Consider the following 22,991-nt stretch of genomic DNA (forward strand, 5'->3'; position numbering starts at 1 on the left):
CTAAAGCAAGAGACCCCTTTAGTAATGAGGGAAGGAAGCATCTACTTGACACCTCACACCAACAAGTATTTACTGAGTGTCTTTAGTGCCCAAGGCAGGAGAATGTCTTCTGTGTATTTTAGAGTTGACCCACATTTTAGGGTTGCCACAGTTAATAAAATCCCTTAAAATCTGTATGTACTAAGTGTGAATATCTACAAAGCTCTTGACAAGTGTTCAAATTCTACCTTAAATGAACTCAGTGGTGCTCATGAACCTGAGGTCTCATCCCAGGATTGTACACCATTGATAATCATTATTTCCGTAGTAAAATTAATTTGACTTTCAGGAACTTCATTCCTTTATCCATCAAATTCCCATTAACAATTAAAAGTTACATATTTTATATCCATCCTTTTGCACTATTAAACCAAAATCCCCATAACTGCCAACTATCCAGTGATCTGACAGCTATTTCAGTAAGTATTGTAAACCCACAGATTGGCATTAGACTCTGGGTGCTTTGAGCCTATCACATGCTTGGCGCAAAGCAGGCACTAAATAAATATTTGTCGAATGAATGAAGAAACACAGAAATGACTAATGGACCAACCATGTATTGTACAGTTTAGTAGTCAGAGAGTTCAACAGGGCAGTGCAGTGACGAGATTTCTTTTGCTAATCTTATTAGCACAAAGTATTTGTTGTAAAAATAGGTACACATCCATTGTTTCACGGGGCAGTCTAAAATAGATCCGAACCCATTGCTTGTGGACTTCATCATAAATGCAGGATAAAACCCATATACTTCCTGTCATCTGCATGATGCATTGCTGTTGCTGAAATCTCACTCTTGGCAAACGTGAAACAATAACCAGCGTGAAAGCTTGGCGGTTACTCCAACTTTATATAAACAGCACTGGCCAGGCTCAGAGCTGGTAGAGCATCTAAAAATAGGCAGGTAATCCCTTATCTTGTTGCATATGAAAATAGTGTTTGTATGAAGCAACATTATTAGAAATGATGTGTGAGAAAAGAATCTCTGCCATGCCTTTTACAATTTAGAGTGAGAAAATATGTGAATGTGACTTTGAAGTACCGGATTAGTGCTGCTGGAATGTGAACGAAAATGGTAGCCAGTTTCTCGCTACGGAAAAGGAACTGGTTATTTATGCAGACATACAACATTCTGTCCCGTAGAGACTGGTCCTCTGCTCGCAAAATAGCAGCACCCTTTTTTTCCACTGGCTGTCCATTGAGAAACCCACTAGGGATGGCCATTGAAAAAGAGAGTTATATTAGGGTACCCCCCAAACCGTAGTGGCTTAACCCATCAAAAGTTTATTTCTCACTCATGGTACATGCCAACACAGGTTGGCAGGCATTCTGATCCCCATGGTCACACAGAGACCAGACCGACAGAAGGTTGTACAGGAGCTTTTCACAGCCTCAACTCGGAGGTGACGTTATTGTCACCTCTTGTCACCTCTTCTCAGAGTGCATTGGCCGAAACTAGTAATATGGCCCAGTCTGACTGCCAGAGGGCTGGAAAGTGTAGTCTTCTCTGTGTCTGGGAAGGAGAGTGAACTGGAAAGTAGTAAGCAATTTTTGCAACTGGTGAGTAATATTTTTATATTAAAATCAATGAAAGTATGGTATAATACATCTAGCACCACGGGTTCAGTTTTAAATGGACTAATTTAATTTGTCTAATTCCATGTCAACTGGCTATTTTCTGAGCCCTGTGAATAACTGAGTCTGGTTACTTTTCCCACGGTACCAACTTCCTGGCACATAATGAATGGATTTTTGCCTGTGGTACAATCTTTGCCTAAGAAAGCATTAATTTTTGTTTGATCTTTTCCTATAAGCTAATCTGATATATCAGTTTTTAAAACTGAAGCATAGTTGGGTGAAACGAAGTCAGGACTAAAAATTTGCTAATAGTTGTTGATAGTGAAACAAGAATTTTCAGGGATTTTTTCCCCCCATGGATAGAGTGAACACTTGCCCGCGGCTGAGAGTGGCCAAGAGAAAATGTATTTAATTTCCCCCTTCCCTCCTGTCTTTCAAACCACAACATCCACATATCCCTGCTTATTTAGAAAGAAGCAACCCAAGTTATCTTCTCTCTCCTGGGATTTAAGCGATTCAGGTAGCTAGATCGAATAAGCTGTCTGGCCATTTGTTACCTATAACCGTCAAGTGTAAAAAGTAACATTGAAAAACATAGATCTGGGGGTTCCCAAGAGGCGCTCAGTTCACATCTCTAAAGGAGAGCGAGAACTTGAACGCATAGTTGTCAGGTGCCTCCCAATGCTTTCAGGAGGGACCAGTGGGTACCAGTGGACTTACTGCAAAAGCAACAGAAAATTAAGCATATTCCCCCTCAGTTCCAAGTGGTTCCCAGGACTTAGATGAGTTGACCTGGAGTGATTTTTCTGAACCTCAGCCTCCATTCTGGCTGCTACCTCTGTTGACCTCTCATTTCCCACCAAAAGGAGTCCATATGCCTGCAGACGCTCTGGGCCCTCTTTGGTCAAGTTACCTAGGTTCTCCTGGGTTGTTGCCAGAATTCTCCTCTGGCCCCGCCTGGGACTGGGGGCCTCCCTTCTGCTGTTGTCTCTCCCCACCTCCCTGTCCCTCAGGGCTGGGGTCCTCTGCCCAGATCCTCTTCCCATTCCAGGGGTTCCCTCAGCCCCCGTATGACCATCCCTTCCCAAGTCACACTGTCTGTCCTCTATTCTCCCATGGTACTTTAGTTTTGCCTTGCCTGTGCTTGTATTACACTCTATCTTGTACTCGGAGGTATTTCTATATAGGTCTCCTTTTATTTACAGCCTTTTCTCTAAGCTCCTATGAGATCAAGGATTGTTTGCTGCATTTTCTCGTACCCTTATTGTCTAGTATAATGACTCATATGTGATTAAGTGCTCATCAAATATTGAGTGAATGAGTTTATTATACTCATTGTCCTCTTCTGTACAAATAAGTGTATGGAATGTCGGCTCCCCAATATTAATATTCTTTGGATGCTTACATGCAATGTGTTTAGTAAATAAATGTCTGTAAAATAGAATTTAATCTGGGCAGTGAAATCTTTTGATCCATATTTATCTTAAAAATAATGAATTGACAACCATGTAATTTTTTACTCTCTTTTATAAATTTTGCTTATTGGGACCACAGAATATTCTAATCTGTGGGGTAGGATGTACCTAAAGTAATAGCTTTCTCTTGAATCATTTTGCTCTGTTTTATCAGCTCTAACTGGGTGATGCCCAGGAATTTGAGGCTAGTAGTTCAGAGAAACGTGTCAAACAAGACGAGAAGAATTGAACTCGACCAGAGAAACACTGGTTGATCATTATCTGGTACATGCTGTGCATAGGTTTGTTTTTCCGTTCGGGAATAATTGCATCTTTGAATTCTTCATTTACTGTTGGATCATGGTTCTTAATAAAGTTATTTTATGAAGCTAAGATGAGAAATGGCTTGTTCTCTTCTTGGCAAAATCAGTGCCAGTGTCATTAATGCACCAGCCCAGCTGGGTTTTAATTTAAAGAACACATTGTCTTTTAAAATTGTAATAAATTCCCCTTGGGAATAGCAAGACGATGTGAACTGTTGCGTTGGGGGTAAATATCAGGTGCTTCAATGTTGTTAAAAAGCACAGCAGTTTTAACCCCAGTTTTGTACAGTACAACCCTGGCTTCTTACAAATACATCAGCCATGTGCTATGAGCATGTAATACTAAATTACTTTGTATTTATGCTATTATTTATTTCAAGTTTTAATTAACATAACCTAGTCTTTGCAAAACATCTTATTGCCTTTGACTCCTATGTTCTCTGATGTGTAGTAAGGGGTTCTCATGATTTGTTTATTTTATAAAAACTGTAGGTAAAAGCAGTTGAATGAGTTCGGATTGTGTGTTTGTCCTCTGTTTTTAACTAATGGTTACCATTATTAAATAGTGGTAAAACAACAAGAAGAAGACAGCAGCCACAACAAAACCTTTCAGTATTTGGATGGCCAATGGGGCTTTATTTTAAAAGACACTGTAGTTCAAATAACACTTAAATACTTCAGTATTTTAAATATCTCAGTGAATTGTGTGGACGCATAGACCACAATTTGATGAGCTCAGACTCAGGATGGATATCGAAGCATTTTGCTTCATGGTTATGTATAATATTATCAAGAAACAATTGTAATGATTGTAATAGACTTCTGTGAAAATAGGTATACAGTTAGCTGAAGCTCTACCTGGACTCTCAGGGCAGGCAGATAAAACATTGAGAGAGGAAATTACTAGAAGATAGTACAAATTCTTTTCAGGATCCTTTAGTTTTTATGGGGTGGGGGGATAGTTGTTTTAAACAGGTTTTTGAAGGGGTTTGGAATGAAAAGGTATTTCGTTTTTGCTTATGTGGTCTTTGTGTTTCCAGGAAGAAAGCGTCTCCTGGGACATGTGCACACACCAAAAGCATTGGCAGAATAGGGAAAATTTGTTGTGTTTGCATCTCAACCCAAGTCCGTTGTGAAATAATGTTGGGGGCAGACCTCAGTCAGCCTCCTGATTTCCCTTGCGGAGTTTGAGTTTGGCCTATGAATGGCATTTTTATTTTTGGTGGTGCCCAGGGTAAGGGTTTACATGGAACCTCACAACACTCTGGGTGAGAACAGGATTCATGGTAAGAACATCCTGGTCGATCCGAGGGTGAGGCACCTCCCAGACCTCCAGCTCTCTTCTTTTCCTCCTAAAACAGTTTTTGGATTGGCCTTTGCCCACGTATGAGTTGCCTGTAGCTGCCGTAACAAATTACTACAAACTTGGCTTAAAAACACAGAAATGTATTCTCTCACAATTCTGGAGGCCAGAAGTTCAAAGTCCAGTTATTACTGGCCTGAAATCAGGATGTCGGCAGGACTGCACTCCCTCCGGACGCTCTAGGAGAGAATCTGTCCCTGGCCTCTTCCAGCTTCTTGCGGCTGCCAGCATTCCTTAACTTGTGGCTGCATAACTCCGGTCTCTGTCTCCATGGCTGCATTGCCTCCTCCTCTTCGGTCTGTGTCAAATCTCCCCCTGCATTTCTCCTGTAAGGACACTTGTGATTTTATTTAGGGCCTACTTGGGTAATCTAGGATAATCTCCCTATCTCGTGAGCCTTCATTAAGCCACATCTGCAAAGGCTATTTTTCCCCGTGTAAGGTGACATTTACAGCTTCCAGGAATTAGGACTTGATATTTTTGTGGGCCGTGATTCCACCGGCTATACCCCATTTTCCACAACTGGGACCGCTTACGGAGAGAGGCAGAAGTTCAGATTCTGTCCTGCATGGGGTCATTTGACTCCAGTTAAACCGAGCGATTATCGAGAACATACTGTGTGTTGGTACTGTTGCTAAGCACTGGGGGAGATACAGAAACCTGTGCCTGCCCTGAGGTCGCTTGTGATTTTGCTGGAAGAGAAGACATGTACATGTAAAATGAGTCACAAGAAAAAGGCCATGGTGGATGCCGAGAGCCAAAGTGGTACCCACGGTGATTGTCCCAGCCCCTGAGCCTGGGCACTTGGCATGTGTGGCTCTGTGTGCTGGAACATCGGACCCAGAAGAGATTTAGGAGAATGACCACGGCCAACCCACAGCTCGACTATTTCCTAAGCTATTGTTTTTTACTGTGTCTTGGTCTTTTCCCAAGAGCTGCCTCCTGTGAGTGCACCTTCCTGTGTGTATTATTCTTTCCTCTTCATGCTTTGATGGTTTCATTGTCTATTTGTCGGTGTCTCCTCCCGCAAAATAGCGGTTCAGATCCTTGAAGAGAAACAATTCAGAGATAATGCTGCTGTGCTAACAAGTATGAATAAAATCGCTTCTGTAAATCAGTGATACAGAATAAGGAATACAATCAGGGAAACTTAAATTTGCCGTAGAATCTATCTGCCTGTTACAATATTCTGTGATATCATTTTGGGTACTTAGTGAAAACTATGGAAATACCCCTTTGAAAAGAAAAATATTTTTTTCCGGGTATATTTTGAGGGCATCTGAATTTCTCTTGAGTTACTTACATGCGACTGGTAAGAGTGCAGGACTCTTGATCATTTTAGCTCTGGGACCCGTGTTATCTTAACTAAATCTGCAGTGACAGCGTAAGAAGGCGAGACAAGCCTGAGTTTGAACCCTGGGTCTCTCACTACCTGGAACCTGACCCTGCTTACTGGATAACGTGAGCAGGTTACTTATCTTTCCTAAACCACCCTTTTTTCATCTTCAAAGTGGGGCAAATAATAATAGTGTCTACATCAGGGCTACTGGGGTGATTAAGTGAGGTAATGCATGTCACGTGTTCTGAACATTGCCTTAAAGTTTGTCTTTTCCTTCTCTCTCCTCTTTTTCTTTCTTTAAGAAAATGTCTATGGCTGGGCAAGTTTATTGGCTCTGTTCAGCGTCTTGCCCTAAGTAATTAAACACTGTCCTGTCTGGTCCCCTTCGACAAGCACACGATGACAAATTCAACATTTCTTGGGATACCATTTCACCTTGGATACAAACCAAGCTTCTAAATTACATTTTATATGACAGTGTGACCCCATATTTTTGTCCCCGGGACTTCTTGCATTGCAGCATAGCATGTTTCTTCCAGCAAAACTCAAAATGAAATAAATAAATGGTTAAGTTGCGGACTGTAGCTAATAATGATTTATGACGGAGGATTACGTGGCCATTACATTTAGCAGAATGACAGTTGGCTTCTAAATATTACCTTTAACCATATCACGCGAATATTTGCATATCCTTTTGCTTCTCAACTACACTGTGTGTGCATGGGCATGTACGTACCCATCTGTGTGTGATACGGTTGAAGAAAGCTCGTGGTTGAATACAGTTCGGGCTGCTTTGCATAACTCTTCCGGAGCTTACGATTCTATTTTGTTAAAATTCTTATTTGAGTCTCAAGAGTAAAAAGAAGATCCCTCCCGCACAGAGCTGCTAATTGTCCACATAGCGTGTGCATCCTGCATGATAAGTGATTGGGGAAAGCTGTCACATTCGTGCCTTTGTCCAAGTGTCATCTTTTGTCTTCAGTCTTCTTTGCAGGGAGAGTGTCATGGATTGAGCTTGACGGAAACGAATACTCGTAATGGCTTTCTTGGCTGCTAGCCACCTAGATATTATTTTTTTTGACAGATTGATGCCTAGAAAGAAACATGCAGTATGTGCTAATGAATCAAAACCATTTTGTAATACCTGTGTATACATTGAGCGAGTTTTGGGTTTTCTGAAACTAATGCTGAAGCGAGTATCCATCGCTGTGGCTTTTGAAATACCCTGAATTATTTGCTATGAATGGGTAGACTCCATTTGAGCACACGTTGACAGCTTTTACAGCTATAATTAGGTTATTTATTTTATAAATAAATAGGTAAGCAACTCCTCACCTATAATGACCCCCCTCTTGAGAGTTAAAAGATTTGAAGGGTCTCATAGTTAATTCTTCTCAGTGCTTCTCGAGGTGGCATCCAAAGCAAAGCTCAAATTTGTAACTTGCTCTCAAACTGTAATTCAGTGGTCCATTTATGATCTGCCACATGCCCCACAGACTACTTCCTGAAGGAAGGGGCAAGGATGGTGCTAGTGTCTGGGGAAGATTTTTATCCAGCAAAAATGAAAAGACCTGAGAATTGGGGTTTCACTTTGAGCAGGGGTTAGCCAAGCCTACGTGACTATTCAAAGACTGTACATGTTGGGTAAGAGTTCAGATCTTGGCTGTGCTCCGTACCAACTCTGACCTTGGACAAGTTACTTAGCCTGTCTGTGCTTTGGTCTGCTTGTCTGTATCATGGTTGTTAAGAGGATTAAGGGAGATGAGTTATGGGAAGTGCTGAGAATGTGCTGGGCACAGAGTGAATGTCCCATATGTACCGATTGTTGCTGTTGCGGATTTCTAGCTTACAATGAATTGTGTCGTGCAAACATTTAGGACGGTTACTACCCCCCAGCTTAACAGGAAGTTTTTACTGCACTTTGTACCCTTGAGAAATGTATTCAGGTGTAATTGTACCTCCCACCTGATGATCCAAGGGCTTCTCTCCCAGGTTCTTTCCATACAAAAGTTAATGCTCACCCTCACTGCCAGCTCTCAGTGTGGTTATTATGCCCACTTTACAGGTGAGGAAACTGAGGCTCGGAGGGATTGCATCAAGTCACCATCGAATAAGGTACAGGGCTGGGAGTAGAACTAAAGTCAGCAGACAGAACCACCCTCGCTCAGTGCTGCCTTTCACAGGTCCTCAAAGTCGTCCAGGAATGAGAAGAAAGGAATTCTGTCTGCACAAGTTATGCTCGTAGTTTTTTTTCGGACGTGGTCGTCAAAACAGTCCCCGCTCCATTCAGTGTCATATATATGACTGAATTCCCACACATGCCGGGCTCTGCTAGATGTGAGGGGCTCCACATAATAAAGTGTGTAGTCCAGAGGGCAAGCTTTTCAGCTCTGTCTACTTTGCCAGCTTTTCCTTTCCGTCTCTAAATCAAAAGTAGGTGCATATTGCTTAATTTACACATTATTATAGAAAAGTTTCAGTTACTGTTTTGTCCAAAATTGATGTTAAGGGCAAGAGAGACTGATATTAAAGGAAAATTTAATTCGTAAGTTTCTGGGAATTGTACACATATAAAGAACCTTAGAATTACTGAATCTTCACTCCCCATATTTTATAATGGAGACAATAAGGCACAGAAAGTTTAAGTGATTCGCTTTGGCTTCCACAGTGAGTTAGGGCCCCAGTTAAGAGTATGGATGGACTCTTTCCTCTGAACTAGGGGGAAAAAGCTCACATGAGAAAACAGATAAAAGAATAACAGTTTACAGCTCATGTAAGTGTTTAACTGTATGTGTTTAACTGAGAGTGTTTGAGCTCCTGAGCCATTGCTGTAGGCTGACATCCATCCCTCACCTACCCTCATGGTCCAGTAATTAATATTTAGCTCATGAATGTGGTCATTAGAAGTGTAATTTTAATGAAATCAGATGCTTTGATCAATGAGAAGGTCAGGAATTGCGTGGCAATTCCTACATAATTCCTTGTATCTTCGTGTGCCCTTGTTGTATAGACCTCTCTACAATTTACGGCCGTGAGCACATGGACCAGTTCACAAGCACAGTCTCTAATGTGTGACTCTTCCTGGTTTTCTTCCTGTGGAAATACACTGTAGGGTGACAATAATTTCATTTACTTCTCTGTCATCTCCTTTATTCAATGTCATGTGCTAGTTTTGTACATACTGTTTCACGATTCCAATAATAATGCATTGCATTATATACAGTTACCCCCCTTGGAGACGCTCAGAGAGGGTGGGGAGCTTGCTCCAGGTCAGAGACAGCATGCCACTGCCGTGGTTGGGGCAGCCTGTGCTTTCCAAGCTGCCATCTGTAAATAACAAGATAACAACATGACGGGTATTCCTGAAACCCGAGGTTCACTTACAGATTTTTGTGGGGAAATCGTAATTCTTTAGTCAGCCATGGCAATCTCATGGAGTCATCAAATGCAGAATTCTCATGAACCTTTACGATGACCAAGAACTTTGCCCTGGCCCCAAACCCAGTTCCAGAGGTGACTCGTCTCTGCGATCAGAGCCATTGTCCCCATGCCCTCCCGTTCCCTACAGAGGTGCCCACTGGTGTGCAGTTGGCGGGGTGACAGTGTGATGCTCTTGGCTGGTGGGAACTCATCCTGTCCTTTTGTTGCCCCAGCTAGTGTGGGGGGGAGGGGATTAGCTGAGAAGCTGCGTGTGGTGGTGGAGTGTAATGGAGCCCTGGGTTAGTGTAGCTTCACGGCCCAGTCACTTCATCGATTTCACTGGCTTTGTAGTCTAGTCTAGGGATTGTTACTATTTATGACACAATTGTCTTCAGGGTTATTGGTTTGATGTTTCAAACAACCACCATATTCATCAACTGACTCTTACGTGTAAGTTCTCTTATACATAGTCTCATAATCGATCGTCTTAAAACACACACACACACACACACACACACACACGGAAGAAAAAAGGCCATTTCTAAGCTTAAACCAAGATTTTTAGTTGTATTGAGTCTTCCGTCTTCGTCCTTAACATTACGTTTTATTTTCGTGAACATATTTTTAAGGCACAATTAACTTTATAGAATGCTATTTTAAAGTTGTTTCTTTATGTGTGTTGGCCTCACATGATAGAACAGGGTTTCTCAAACTACGTGCTGAACTCTTTGCAACACAAGAAAAGTTTTTTGATTGGAGACCAGAGTGATTGAACCACTGACTTCTGTGAAAATAACTGCTTTCCAGTTGGTATTGGCAGGGTCCCCACCAATCCTCCCATTTCTCAACTCTGAATTTAAAACGTCCACTAATAATAGTGGCTTAGGAACATTCAGCGGTAACTTGCACAAGCCTTCCCTCCACATACACTGACTTTTGAGGAGTGTAACAGTTCACGAACTAGGAAATACAGGTGGTCATAGTCCCATCTGGGAAAGATGAAGCACTGGGTCCAGGGACGGCTTAGTGTCCAAGGTCATTCAGCTGGTCAGCTCCTGAACCAGGACTCGCATCCCAGGTCTGTCCCCCAGACGTGAGGCTTCTTTTCCGGGCGCACTTCCGATCCACACCTGTAATTGAGAACTTCTCAAAGACAGTACTGCCCCCTTGGTGCAGGGCGTAGATGGGGCAAGAGAGGTATCTAGGGCTCGGATTTAAGTAAGACTTACTGTCAGCCTTGCAGCCCTGCTCTGGGGCCTTGCTAGCCTCGTTGTCATTCCAGCGCTGGTGGGTTTTAAGATGGCGTGGATATGCGTCTACGTCTTGCACAGCCTATGTGCTCTTCTTGAATGGTAGTCCCCAGCAATGAGAAAAGTCACAGCCGTCTTCTCCCAGGTTTACCTTATGGTTTGAGCCATCAGTAAAGAGTTACAGTTTGGTGACTTTGTGCTAGTTCTGTCTTTGGTGCTTTGATTGTTCAAGGCTTTTGATGTGACATTGAAGGGAGTATTCGGGACATCTTCCTCCTCTGTGATTTTTACCTAAAATAAGCTCGCATTCTCGCTCCCATGCTCCTGGTCCTCCCTGGCTTTGCTGCCAGCCCCAGGTGTGCTCCCAGTGATAGCCCTGTCTCTACGACATGGCTCCGTGTTCTGGACACGTGTTTGGCCCAGGGCCTCAGTTCCTTCCTGATAACTTGGTAGCTTTTGCTGTGGAGTTTGGACACAACTCGGTCAGTTCAGGAGCTCAGCCTTCAGTCTCCGCATCTCAGCCTTTTCCTGGCAGCCACATAGTGAATGTGTCACACTCTCTGTTTTACCCATTAATTAGGAAATAGTTGGGTGCTTGTCGCTGTACTTGCAGACCTCTTGTTTTTGTTTTTAGATACTCGGGGGGTAGGAAGGGAAAGCAGCTGGAGGATAAGGACACGGTAGCTTTCATCAGATAAGTGATTACGCGTCCCATTCCCACGTTATGTAGAGAATAACACGGTGTAGGAACAGATGTAAGTGTTGGAGTCACATCCCAGCTTTGCCACTTCCTCGTTATAAAAACCAAGTTACTCTGGCTTCTTCCCTGGTGCTTCGGGGGTGTGAGAGATAAAGAAAAGTGAACTCTAGGTCACCAGAGCATTCTTACAGAATTGTTCCTAGATGCTATGAACACCTTCCAGAGTGTAGGGGAGGGAAGTGGAATTGGACAGTGGTTCTCACCTGGGGGCAATTTTTTTTGCCCTCCCCAAGATATTCGGTAATTTTTGGAAACATTTTTGGTTGTCATAGTGGGGGTACAGGAGGTGCTGCTGCATGCCGTGAGTAAAAGCAAGAGGTGCTTCTAAACACCCTACAAAGTAGAGACTAGACAGCCCCCTGCAGCAAAAAATTATCTGACCTAAAATGCCTGTGGTGCTGAGGCTGAGAAAGCCTGGGTTAGGAATCACATTTATTGAATCTAATTTGTCTCATTTAATATCTGATGACTATGCAAGATAAAAATTGTATCTGCATTTTACAGATGAGAAGATTGACGTTTGATGGTGATTAAGAAACTTACCTTTGGTTATTCAGCTACTTCTAGATAGACGTGGGATTTCAAACACGGAATATATGCATCTAAAACCTGTTCCATTTCTACTGACCCAGTAGGTAGTGAGATCCCCTTCACTGATTCATAATCGGGCAGGGTGAGCAAGCCCTTGAGAGGGATGGTTGGAGATACAAGTCTCCGATGTTTGTTGCACCAAATGACTTTTGAGGTTCTCTCCTAAGGATCACATTCTCTGATTCTATTTTGAAATGGGATTTGTCTTTTGAGCTGCAGTATTAGAGTGGCAGGCGGAGAGCCCTTGGACATGACCAGTGAAATCCCTGTGCTTTGTGTGTGCACCTGTGACCCTCATTCCTATTTATATCCCAGCCCTATCAGGCCAGAGGACTAGGGTTCCCAACAGGGGCAGCCAAACATGCACCCCTTCCCCCGTCTCATCCACATTCCGGGCCCAGGCAGTTATTTTTACCAACATGTATAAATGGGTCCAGCTAGCTCTCATGTGGGAGGACAGTAGAGGCACAGATGGGGGGAGCAGAGAACATGCTACTTAATTGTCTCAGGTGAGTCCTGGGTACCAGTGCTTTTAGAACTTCCCATGCGATTCTCACATCCAGCCAGGCCTGAGAGCCCCTTCTAACTCCACACTGAGTTCTGCTGTTTCTGCTCAGGAAGACTTTACTCAGGAACTTGTTGATGTGATTCTGTCACAGAGAGACTAGAAGGTAGAGGATTGGGCCTTATTTCCCAGAACGTCCTCCATAGATTGTCGAGAATGGAAGACGGCCCACACTCTGGTCTGAAATATGCACCTGCTGGAATCCTAAATTAGCATGAAGTTTCTCCTCCTCCTTCAAATTCCTTATTTTAAATGGTTTGATCTCAAGATACACTTAATCATTTGCTTAATTTTTCAGAAAGCTTTGAAGTTTTCCTCTCCAGGTTATTTTTCTCACGAACATCATACATAGAAAGGAGTTTTTCATTGCTGCCATCTAAGAATCCTATCTACCCTGAAGGAGGAAGCTTTAAATACTCAATGAGTTTTGAGGGAAACTTTTTAATAACAACCCAGTTAATGGCCTGACTTTCTGATATTCTCTAAATGTTTTTGCTTAGTGCACCTTGTAAAGAATTTTGAATAACTCTTCCTCACACATTTCTGAAGTTGACATCTGTAATTTGTCAGTAATTCCAATATGTTATTAGTCCAGTCGCTGCAAAAGATGTAGTTTCTAGTGTCTTGAGTATTATGCGTGCTTTAAATATACTTCATCTTATGATTGCAGATATGGCTCATTTATTGGAAAATATCAGCCATAAAATTAAATTAACAAAACCAGCCCTTATTGTTAAAGACAACCAGCCATGTCAGGCTTATTTCCTGTCACCAAAAATTCCGACTTAAATTTTTAAATCAAATAAACATGAAAATTAGTTGGATGAGTGATAAATATGCAAGACATTGCCGTTCCATGGGCCCACCGCCTAGGTGAAGTAAGAGAGTCTTTTTTATGTTCTCTCACCTCTCTCTGCTTCCTAAGGAGCGATGCATTTGCAACCTGTCCCTTTGTTTTGTGCTTCGGAGGTTTTCATACCTGGAAAACTGCACCATGTTAAGATTCCGGAAGGGCGAGAATTACACTTCTCTTTTTTTTTTTTTTTTTTGGAAAGCAGGAAAAGAGAGTTGTGATTTAGGAAAGGAGAGGAAGCAGAAGACAGACACGATTCTCAGGCAGATTAGATTTAGGGAAGAAGACACGTGGAAGGATCTAGAAAATGATTTCTTTAAAACTGCCCAAGGCCCCAGGAAAGGCTATGTATGTCCCCAGGGGTGTGCATCCTCCACTTTGAAGAGCTCTGCTTTAAAACATAATTGGGGTTCAGCGAATTAATAAAAGAATAAAAATTATTCAAGTCCATTTTGTTTCTCTTTCAAAGTTAGCTCATTTCTTTTTTCTTTTTTTTGTATTAAAATATAGATAAGGAAAGAAGGGCACGTAAGAATATGCACATGACATATAATGCCAAGATTATGTTCCTTAGGAATTTACAAATTGTGAGAACTGTATCTGGCAAGCGTAAACCCTGCAGCATAACAAACTCTGGTTTTTGGCTGGGAGGGGGAAAGGGGGCCTTGAGGGGGTGGCTGTTAATGTTTTCCTTAAGTCCCAGTATATGAAGTTACAGGCTCTGTCTTGGTGGCAAGAGTATGGACTCTGGAGCCAGACTGCCTAGGTTCACATTCTGGCTCCTACTTACTAGCTCAGTGACCTTGGGCAAGATTCTTAACCTGCTAAGAACAGCTTCTGACACATGATAGATAAGCTACATGTCAGCTTATTATTCTTTGCAGTCTTGAATCTCACCAAAGTACGGCTGGAGCTTTCCCGCAGCAGACTGATTTCAGCCAAAGTATGGCCAATGCAGCAAAGAGAGTAATTAGGATCTACCCAGGATGCTGAAGCTCATATCAAGGCTCTTGTAATGGAATCTTTATGAAAAGTCGGTCAGTGACCTTCTGTAAACCTATATAACTCTAGTTCAGAGTCGCATGACAATTACAAGAGTCATACCACACTGCATTTCTGTTACATGTAATCGGTTGTCGCTTGCTTTAGTACGAAATTCCAAACTATTGGCCAGCCAGAAAGTGGACTGCTAGTTTCAAAGACTCTGAGATGTATGAGGAAGAACTTTTAGCAGTAAGCATATTGATGAAATCAAACTGTCACATTGACATCGAACCCATGGTGTACTTAGGTTCACCTCTCCCCATTATCCAAATCATAACCTTGACATTGCACTGGTGACCAAAGGTGTCTGTCGTGAATTATTTCAGGTCTATGGTAGCTAAATTCAGAGAGAAAGGACAGAATCTAGAAGTGTCTTTGCTCTCTTTTTTCACTTACACATTTAATTTGTTATTTTCAAATTGCTTGCAGAAAATTTGATTTTAAAACTCCAGAGAAGAAATGAGACACTTATCCTGCGACAATTGTCCTGAAATCTTGAGGAATTAAAACGGTTGCACCATAAAATCAGCAGCACGGAATTAAACAATATTGTGTCATTAAATGAACCCAGTGACACATTTTCCTTTCCAATTAACTTCGAGGTTCAATCCCAGGTCAGTTTGCTTTGTAGCAAGTAGACTGTATGTGAACGTCTACCTTATTTTTGGCAGTTTATATTCATTAAAAGGTTTTCATTCAATAAATAAAGATAGCATTCCGTTCACAAGGAATGATAGTAATACCCACGGTTTATCTACATTTGCATTTTTTTAACCAAGATAAATTGGCCTTATAAGGATGTCCGTGCCATTTGTGTGGGAGGTTTTGTGCAGCTGGACAGCTTTGAAGCAGGTGTGAGAGGTAACTGATGCCAGACCGTGCCCCAGATCCTGGAGAGGTGACAGTCTCTTAACTCGGAAAAATACACAATTGTAGATTCTAATCAGTTCTAGGTCTGTGTCAATGAGCATGTCTGGGCTGAAGGGGAAGATGTCTCTTTACAGACAGGAAAATAAAGGAAGTGAACATCACGGTGACACACAGTGGGGCTAAAGATACTCTGTGCCCCACAGGCAAGCCCACTGGCCTGAATGGGACAGCAGTGTCCTCACCACTCCTTTCCCTTCCCGTGGCCTTTTCCTCTGCCATCTTCTGAGTTTGCTTTAGGTCACTCCCACGTCCTCGTCGCTGCCTTATGAACAGTCATACCGGCTCCTGAGTATTCCTGGTGGGTTCTGTGCTAAGGACTTCATGTACGGAATCAAATTCCCTCAGCACACAGTGAACAAACTCCCTGCTGAGAGGGAGTCCAGGAGCCGGATGGGCCCGAACGGGCAATGCACCTTCCGGTTTCCTGCGTGGTCCAGACCCTCACGTAGCCTCATCTGAACAACTTCACACTCTCCTGACCACTCGTTCTCCTCCTGAGTCTTCTCTCCAATACGTTCCCCCTCCAGCTGTCAGCCCTTGCCAGTCATTTCCTCCTGAATGTCCACAGATCTTCTTTTCCCCTAGGATGCCGTAGTCTCTCCTAAGCAAGCCACAAGGACCCTTCCTACCCGACGTCATCTTCTTTTCCCGCTGTCCTTCCATCCCCGCCGTGGCCCTCAGTGGCACAGACGTCCCACCCAGTCCTCACCAGGCCTTCTCTTCAGGACCCGTAGCTTGAGTGTAATCTGCCTGCTGGATACCAGTCCCTTTCCACCCCCATGCATCCTCCTGGCAAACTCCTCCTATGTGACCCTGCTTGAAGATTATGTCCTTCATAAAGTTAACCCTGCCCTTGACACTTGGTAGAACGAGTTACCTCGTTTGTGGTCTTCCTGCAGCATTCCGTGGGTGCCTCTGCTACGTGGCAGCCACCGTGTGGTCCGGTGACTGTCTATGGAGAGCTGCAGGTATGACCCACCTGTGGCTCCTGAGCACTTGAAATGCGGGTGGTCCAAATTGAGGTGTGATACGACCAAGAAATGCACATCGGATTTCAAAGACTCAGTGTGAAAAGAAGAATGTAAAATATTTAGTAATAATTGTATTGATGGAATGTTGAAATGATAATAGTATATATTGGGTTAAGTAAAATATATTGTTAGAATTAGCGTCACCTGTTTAGTTGTCCTTTTTAAACGTGACTCAGACATTGTCAAGTTCTATACGTGGCTTCCGTTCTATTTCTGTTGCACAGGGCTGGTTAGCTTCTCTCCCCAGGAGATAAGAGCACCTGGCCCTGCACCTTTAGGGCCTGGCACAAGAAAACACAGTTTCTCCATGGGCAACTCCCTACCTGCAGGAGCCAGTTCAACAGTGCTGCTCACTGTTTGTGTGTCTGGTTCCCGAAGTTCTTTCCCAGTGATTGCACCCTGGAGTGTATTGGATCTTAGGTTCAGATTATGAAGTGTTCCTATTGCAGAAAGCTCCCATTCCTGTGCCCGGCATTTGACCCCTGGCCTGGAATATGTGTCTATTTGGAGCAGGGAGAGGACTGGATGTTCTTGAATCCCCTCCACCCACCGGCAGGAGGAGGGAACGTCGAGCCCATCTCATCTCCTGATGTGCTCGCTGGGTACCTGGAGCAACTGGGACGCCCTTTGAGCCCACGATGCCCTGGCTTCTCGCAGCCCCGTCTGCCTGGGCTGGTCTAGTTATGCTCCTGGATGAAAGCCAGATGGCTGTCACAGGGCTGCTTTAGTCTTTGCCAGCACGAGAAAGGTGCTTTGCTCTGTCTACCCCTTCTGTTTTGTCTTCTGAGTTTCAAGCAAAGTGTCCCTTAAAATAGATGGGCTTCACGATCGCACATCGAGCCAGCATAGTTTAGTTCTGCCTGCCTTCCCAGTGTGATTTTACAGGAGTCTAAGAGTCCTGTGAGGTTGCTCTGACATCTGGTTGACATGAGGTCTTGTTTGTTGTTATAAATAAGAGCCACTGTCTCCAGGACACATCATATTGGGTGGTAGTAAATGGGAGGTTGTGTCCCTAACCTCAAAACCCTAAATGGCAGAGGGGCTGGCGGAGAGAATGCTGTTAAGTGTTTGGATGAAAAAGTCTCTGAGTTTTGTTTGATTTTTGTGTTCTGGTGCACATCAAATGAATTTGGGTAAGGACACATGCATTCAGAGGATTTCATCATATGCACCTTTGTCTTTACTTTTGGTAGAATGCCACGTGACTATTTGAGTTCTGATAACGTTGACAACATATTTTGAAACGATTCACCTTGAAAGCTAAAGGCACCAGGTGCTGACACGTTGGATTATGCCACACTCACTCTGCCTTCATGAGCCTCAGCATTCTGCTGTCCGTGCGACAGACGCTGGTGTGCATAAGGGGAGGAGAAAACTTTTGGTGTGTGACAACAAAGCCGACTTCATGCTTTAGTGAAGAATGAGACGGCGCCTCCACCTGAATGCACCTTGGCAGTCAGGGGACTCTCCTGATAATAAGCTGTTGAAGAGTCAATGTATTTGGAACAGTTTGTCCGAAAGCTTCTGTAAAAGATTCTCCAGCCATTCATGTTTAGAGAATTCTGAGTGCATGCTTCGATCACTCTGAAATGGAACCCTGGTCAGTCCTGGGTTCCGTCTGGTCAGTCCTGGTGCCCAAGTGTGGGGCCACATGCTCCGGAAGGAAACAGTACATGTGGAAGTTGCATTTCATGGTTTAGTGGGACAGCAAAGGTTATTTGTCTGGCTTAGAGTTAGAGGTTGTGATGTTTACCTTGATTTGTAAGCTGTAAAGATCAAATCATACTCTGCAGCTTTACTCCTAAATTCTTGTTTTGTAGCTTGTGTTCTAATTCCTTTGCACCTCTCTTCCATGTGTCCTGAGAAATCCTAAATATAATTTCCTTGGAAGTCACCACTTAATGTATTTCTAGGATAAAACCCCAGGCAATTGGTAGTACCAGGTGGCTTTCGTTTGCTGTAGTCGAGTGGCTTTTAAACTTTTGAGGTTGACACATAGAAAGAAATTCACTTTAGATCACAGCGTAGTGCACACATTCATATATGTAGGTAATTGAAATGTTTCTTGAAACAGTACTTGCTGAATATTTCATGTGAGGCACTACTATTTTCTATTCCATTATATTTTATTTTAAACCATGCTTCTTGTGAGCTACTAGTGAGGTTGCATCTCCGTGTAAAAATGGTTGCAATCATATACAGCTCGAGTATTAAGTGTGGATTTACCTCGCAAGAATCGCCACTCCCTTTGATGGACTCGTATCTCTCCCAGTGAGCCTTTATGGCCCCCGCTTTCCCTGCGAGCACCCCTACTTGCTGCCCGTGCTTTTCTCCCCACATGGTCCCTCCGCTCTCCTTTCAGCTTCGATGTGAGAGGCACAGTCCTAGCCTCACTCTCGCCAGGGCCTCTGTGGTCATCCATGTGTGGTTGGACTCAGGTCACATCCTTGGAGTGCAGTTCTGACCTAGAGATCAGAAGTCGTCTGTGTTATTTTTCGCATGGGTGTGTTCTTTGAGAAATTCAGTCTTCTTTATTTTGTGAGGACAACAGAGCCTGGTGTCCACTTCAGCGTTGGCAGGTCTGGCCCAGCGTGCACTCAGGAAGCCTTGGGAAATGCCCCAGGGCCTAATAGGGTTTCACTGGCGCGGTTGCAATAGTCTGCAGGCATTGGGTTCCGGTGGCATTCACACATGATGCCACATACCTCCATGACCATGGGCCACACTTGTCCCCTTCCTTCTTCTTCAAAAGGGAATAGTTATTTTTAAAGTGGGATGAGCATTCCTGGATGTAGTTAATCAACATTTAGAGAGTAAGCTCTAAGAGAGGCAGTGTTTGGTATATGCATTTCACTTTTCCTGTCGTGGAATATAATTTTATTTTTAATTTTTATTTTTTTACCTTATATGACACATTTCAGGGGCTCTGTTTTGCATTGTCGTGACATTGGAAAAATAGATGATGGCCTGTCAGAAGGGCACATTTGTAATTGGTACTAACCTGTACATTTTCAGCCTCTAAAATAATGCGACAGATAATGGAGGTTGAACTTGACAGCGTTTTTCACATAAAAATAAGCACAAGAAATGCCAGAAGTCATTGTATGTGTTGAAACTAATTTGGTTTGTGAAGTCTCATAGGTAACGTGATGCTTGATGGAAATAATTTCGTAATGGAAATTATTAAACATTGATTTGACTAATGTATATTTAGAACATTGGCATAAGAGGTCATCCTGTGGCCGTGATGACCTAGGGTATTGTGATGGCCTGAAGCCTTGTCTCTCCGGGGCCCACAGGTGGGGATCCTACCTTAGATTATCCCTAAGATTTGTTACTGTCACACCCAGGTGTCTGAGACACTCCTGCTTCTCTTCTGGACATAAAGTCATTAGTAGTAGACTCCTGTGGTATTGAAGACATGTCTTAAAATTAGTATAGTGTCATTAATCTAAATATTTTATGTTGCTGGAAATTTCTATAGTTTTGGCAACAGCGGGTTGTTTTGAAACCTAGATCTCACCGACACATTTCAATGACTGATGGAACACTTGTTTTAAGTGTTCCGTCAGTCATTGAAATTCCTTTGCCCATGTGCTGTTCTATGCTTGATCCCTATTTTATTTAGAAAATCATTTTATTTCAGTCATCCCTGATGTAAACCAGAAATAAGAGCCTTGTGTTTATTTTAATGGTGAACTTGCTCCATCTTTGGCTGTTTTTTTAGAAATTGTTTTTTAAATGTACTGAGAAGACTTGTTCAGGTACAAGTGAAGTCCCCTAGCTTTCCAGCCAGTGCCTCGGGGATCCAGTAAACCGTTTCATTTGAGGAAAGGAACAGAGTCGGAACAGGAGATAGTGTAGTGTTAAAATAACATAGCAAATGGGCATTTTAACAGAACTTCCCCAAACCCCCGCCCTCCCCTGTGTCATAAAACTGTGCTCTCATCAGAGTCCCTTGTCAGCCACACCACTCAGAGCCCGCATGCCAGTGAGAAGCCCAAAGCTGGTGCACGGCCGGGGTTCCCTGCTGGCTACTGAGATACAGGACAGAGGATTGCTTAGTAAAGAGCCCAGACTCTGGCACCAGCGTGCCCAGATAGGAACCTAGAACAGGTCACACACTTCCCTGGTCCCTAGGTTCCCACCTGTATAACGGGCCCCGTAAATGTGCCAACCTCCTAGAGTTGTTGTGAGGGTTAGGCGTGGCCTTGGCACACTCCCTGCTTCGCTGCTGTAGCCCTTAGTGGCTGTGCCTGTCTTTTGGTGTCTGGGCAAAACTGAACTTGTTTGTTCAGTTTAGAACTCTGATATCCCCCAGCAAAACAACATGGGTGTGTAGGTGTTACGTGAATTTTTATTACAGTGCACTGAGGTTAGTGATGGATGAGTAGCCTTTCAGAGGTATCAGGTTATAAAGAGCTTCCAGTAAGATGGGCTTCTCCTTCTGATGGTTGTATCCCGTGTCCTTTCTGTCACAGCATCAGCACCCGTAGCAGGAAGGGAGAGGGGACAAGTGACAGTAGGTAGATACACAATTTATGGTCAGGAATCAACACACTTCTGTTTTGTTATTCTTATATTTTTTTATTGTGAAGTTCACTGATTTTTCACGAAATCGGCTCGATTGTGGCGTGGAAATGCTCCCTGCCTGACTCCTGGACAGCAAAGGTGTCTCCCTTTTCTGGGCCTTCTGCTGCCTGCTTCTCTTGTTATGAAGTGCAGCATTTATTGGCACCTCATAGCCTTGTGCTCGATGAGGTATCTCCATGGTGGGTGGTAGCAGATATCGCTGAGAAAACAGGAGACATGAGGATCTCTTCACAGGGATTGGGGCCCATCTCATGCTTCTTGCACACCCGACTAGTACTCAGTCGGATTTTTCATTATCTTTCATGCCTCGTTTAGAGGAGACAGATAGCTTTCTAGTTAATTACATTTTTTAAATTACCTAAAAGGAAATCCTAAGCCCGGAGCAAATCATTTCACCAAATCTCATTTATATTTACCTGCTGCCTCTGCTGCTGCTGTTTAAATACAGGAAGAGAAGTTTTTCAAGTACATTTAAAAAGCAGTGTCTGTAAAGAGGAAAATTTCACGGTAAACCAGTCAAGAATGAAAATAAGAGCCCAGGATTTGGAGTTACGAGGCCTGGATTCTCTTTTGGGCTTTTCCCTCAAGCTAGCTGTGGCACAGGTCTGATTACTTCTAAAGAACGTTCCAGCTTTTAAGGAGTTTTGAATATGGCAGACACCGCTGCGTGTGTTTTTTTTATGAGGGTAACAAGTCATCATGTTCCAATTTGAAGCTCAGGTCATATAAATGTCAGGGGCTCTGGCACAGGCCCTCTAACAGCAGGATATAGTGTAAACATGACCTACCAGATACCCTGGGGTCCACGCCAGTGACCCCTGAATCTGAGTTATGACTTCCCAGGTGTCTACCAGAGTCTGAAAGGGGACTGACTTGTAAGCGTCTCCAAATGGATTTCATCTAGGTCTCTTTTAAGTCAGAAAGATGCATGCTATGTTGTAGATGGAGGGAGGAAGAAGCATGGGGTCCAAAAATTAACCAGTAACTAATCCGTGAACTTGGATTCTGAAACAGTGTACTTACTAGATTGAAAGTTTGAGGCCATTTTTTAAATGATAAGTAATTTATAAGATTTATTAATCATTAGACCCTATACTCTTTCCCCAAACTCTCAGCTCTCGTGCAGCGCTTTAATTTATAGCATGTGATCAATAAATATCATTCAAAATGTTCCCAACCTGTCGTTACCATCTTCTCTTTAGATTGGGCCAGTTGTGCCCCCAAATCCTCTGTGGTCCCAAATGTCCCTTCCCTGACCAATCATACGTTCCCAGGTCCAAGAGATATCCTGTTACCAGTCTGTTTGGTAGTGGATGCTTAACAGAGTCTCGGGCAGCTAAAGGTCAGGTATGTGAGGCCTTGGGCTCACCGGTCTCCGAGGAAACAGCTGTCTGTGCCTCATCTGGGCCGTGTGCCTTGGCACTCCCCACTGCACTCCAGTGTCAGGCCCTGGACCTTTGTCTGTATTTGTACAGAAACATTTTTAAGAATGCTGATGCTCAGTGAAATAGATGGACACATTAACTCTTCTCTCTCTTCCCAACAGACACGAGACGACTTCCTGGGACAGGTCGACGTGCCCCTTAATCATCTCCCGGTAAGGACGGTTACTTGCGTTCTACACTGTGAGCGGCGGTTTCTGATTGTTTGCAGCTAGATGTGTTTCCAGAATAATATATCATCAACACAGTGAGGAAGGCTGGAATAAAGAGCATGTTCTCTGGCCCTAGTTCTTTTCTAGAAAGTGGTCCTTTCCAGGGGATAGGCGATAACTTAATTGTCAAAAGCAAGTGTATCTGGATCACCCAAGTATGTTGTCGACATCATCAGCATCCTTCTCTTCTGCTCTTTAGTAAGTCTT

General features: G+C 43.3%; 1 protein-coding gene across 12 annotated transcripts in view; it reads left to right on the forward strand.

Moving 5' to 3' along the window:
• Positions 1 to 22,991, forward strand: part of NEDD4L (NEDD4 like E3 ubiquitin protein ligase) — a 310,035-nt gene that overhangs the window by 208,382 nt on the left and 78,662 nt on the right. For all 12 annotated transcript variants that reach the window (XM_019755309.3, XM_074339904.2, XM_088798016.1 and 9 more), the window contains one exon: positions 22,677 to 22,727. In XM_019755309.3, coding sequence (XP_019610868.2) covers positions 22,677 to 22,727 — 51 coding nt within the window. The remainder of the gene's footprint in view (positions 1 to 22,676; positions 22,728 to 22,991) is intronic.

Source organism: Rhinolophus sinicus, chromosome 4 (assembly GCF_057876585.1).
Source record: "Rhinolophus sinicus isolate RSI-liver-muscle chromosome 4, RSI-T2T, whole genome shotgun sequence".
In the NCBI taxonomy this organism is placed as follows: Eukaryota; Metazoa; Chordata; class Mammalia; order Chiroptera; family Rhinolophidae; genus Rhinolophus; species Rhinolophus sinicus.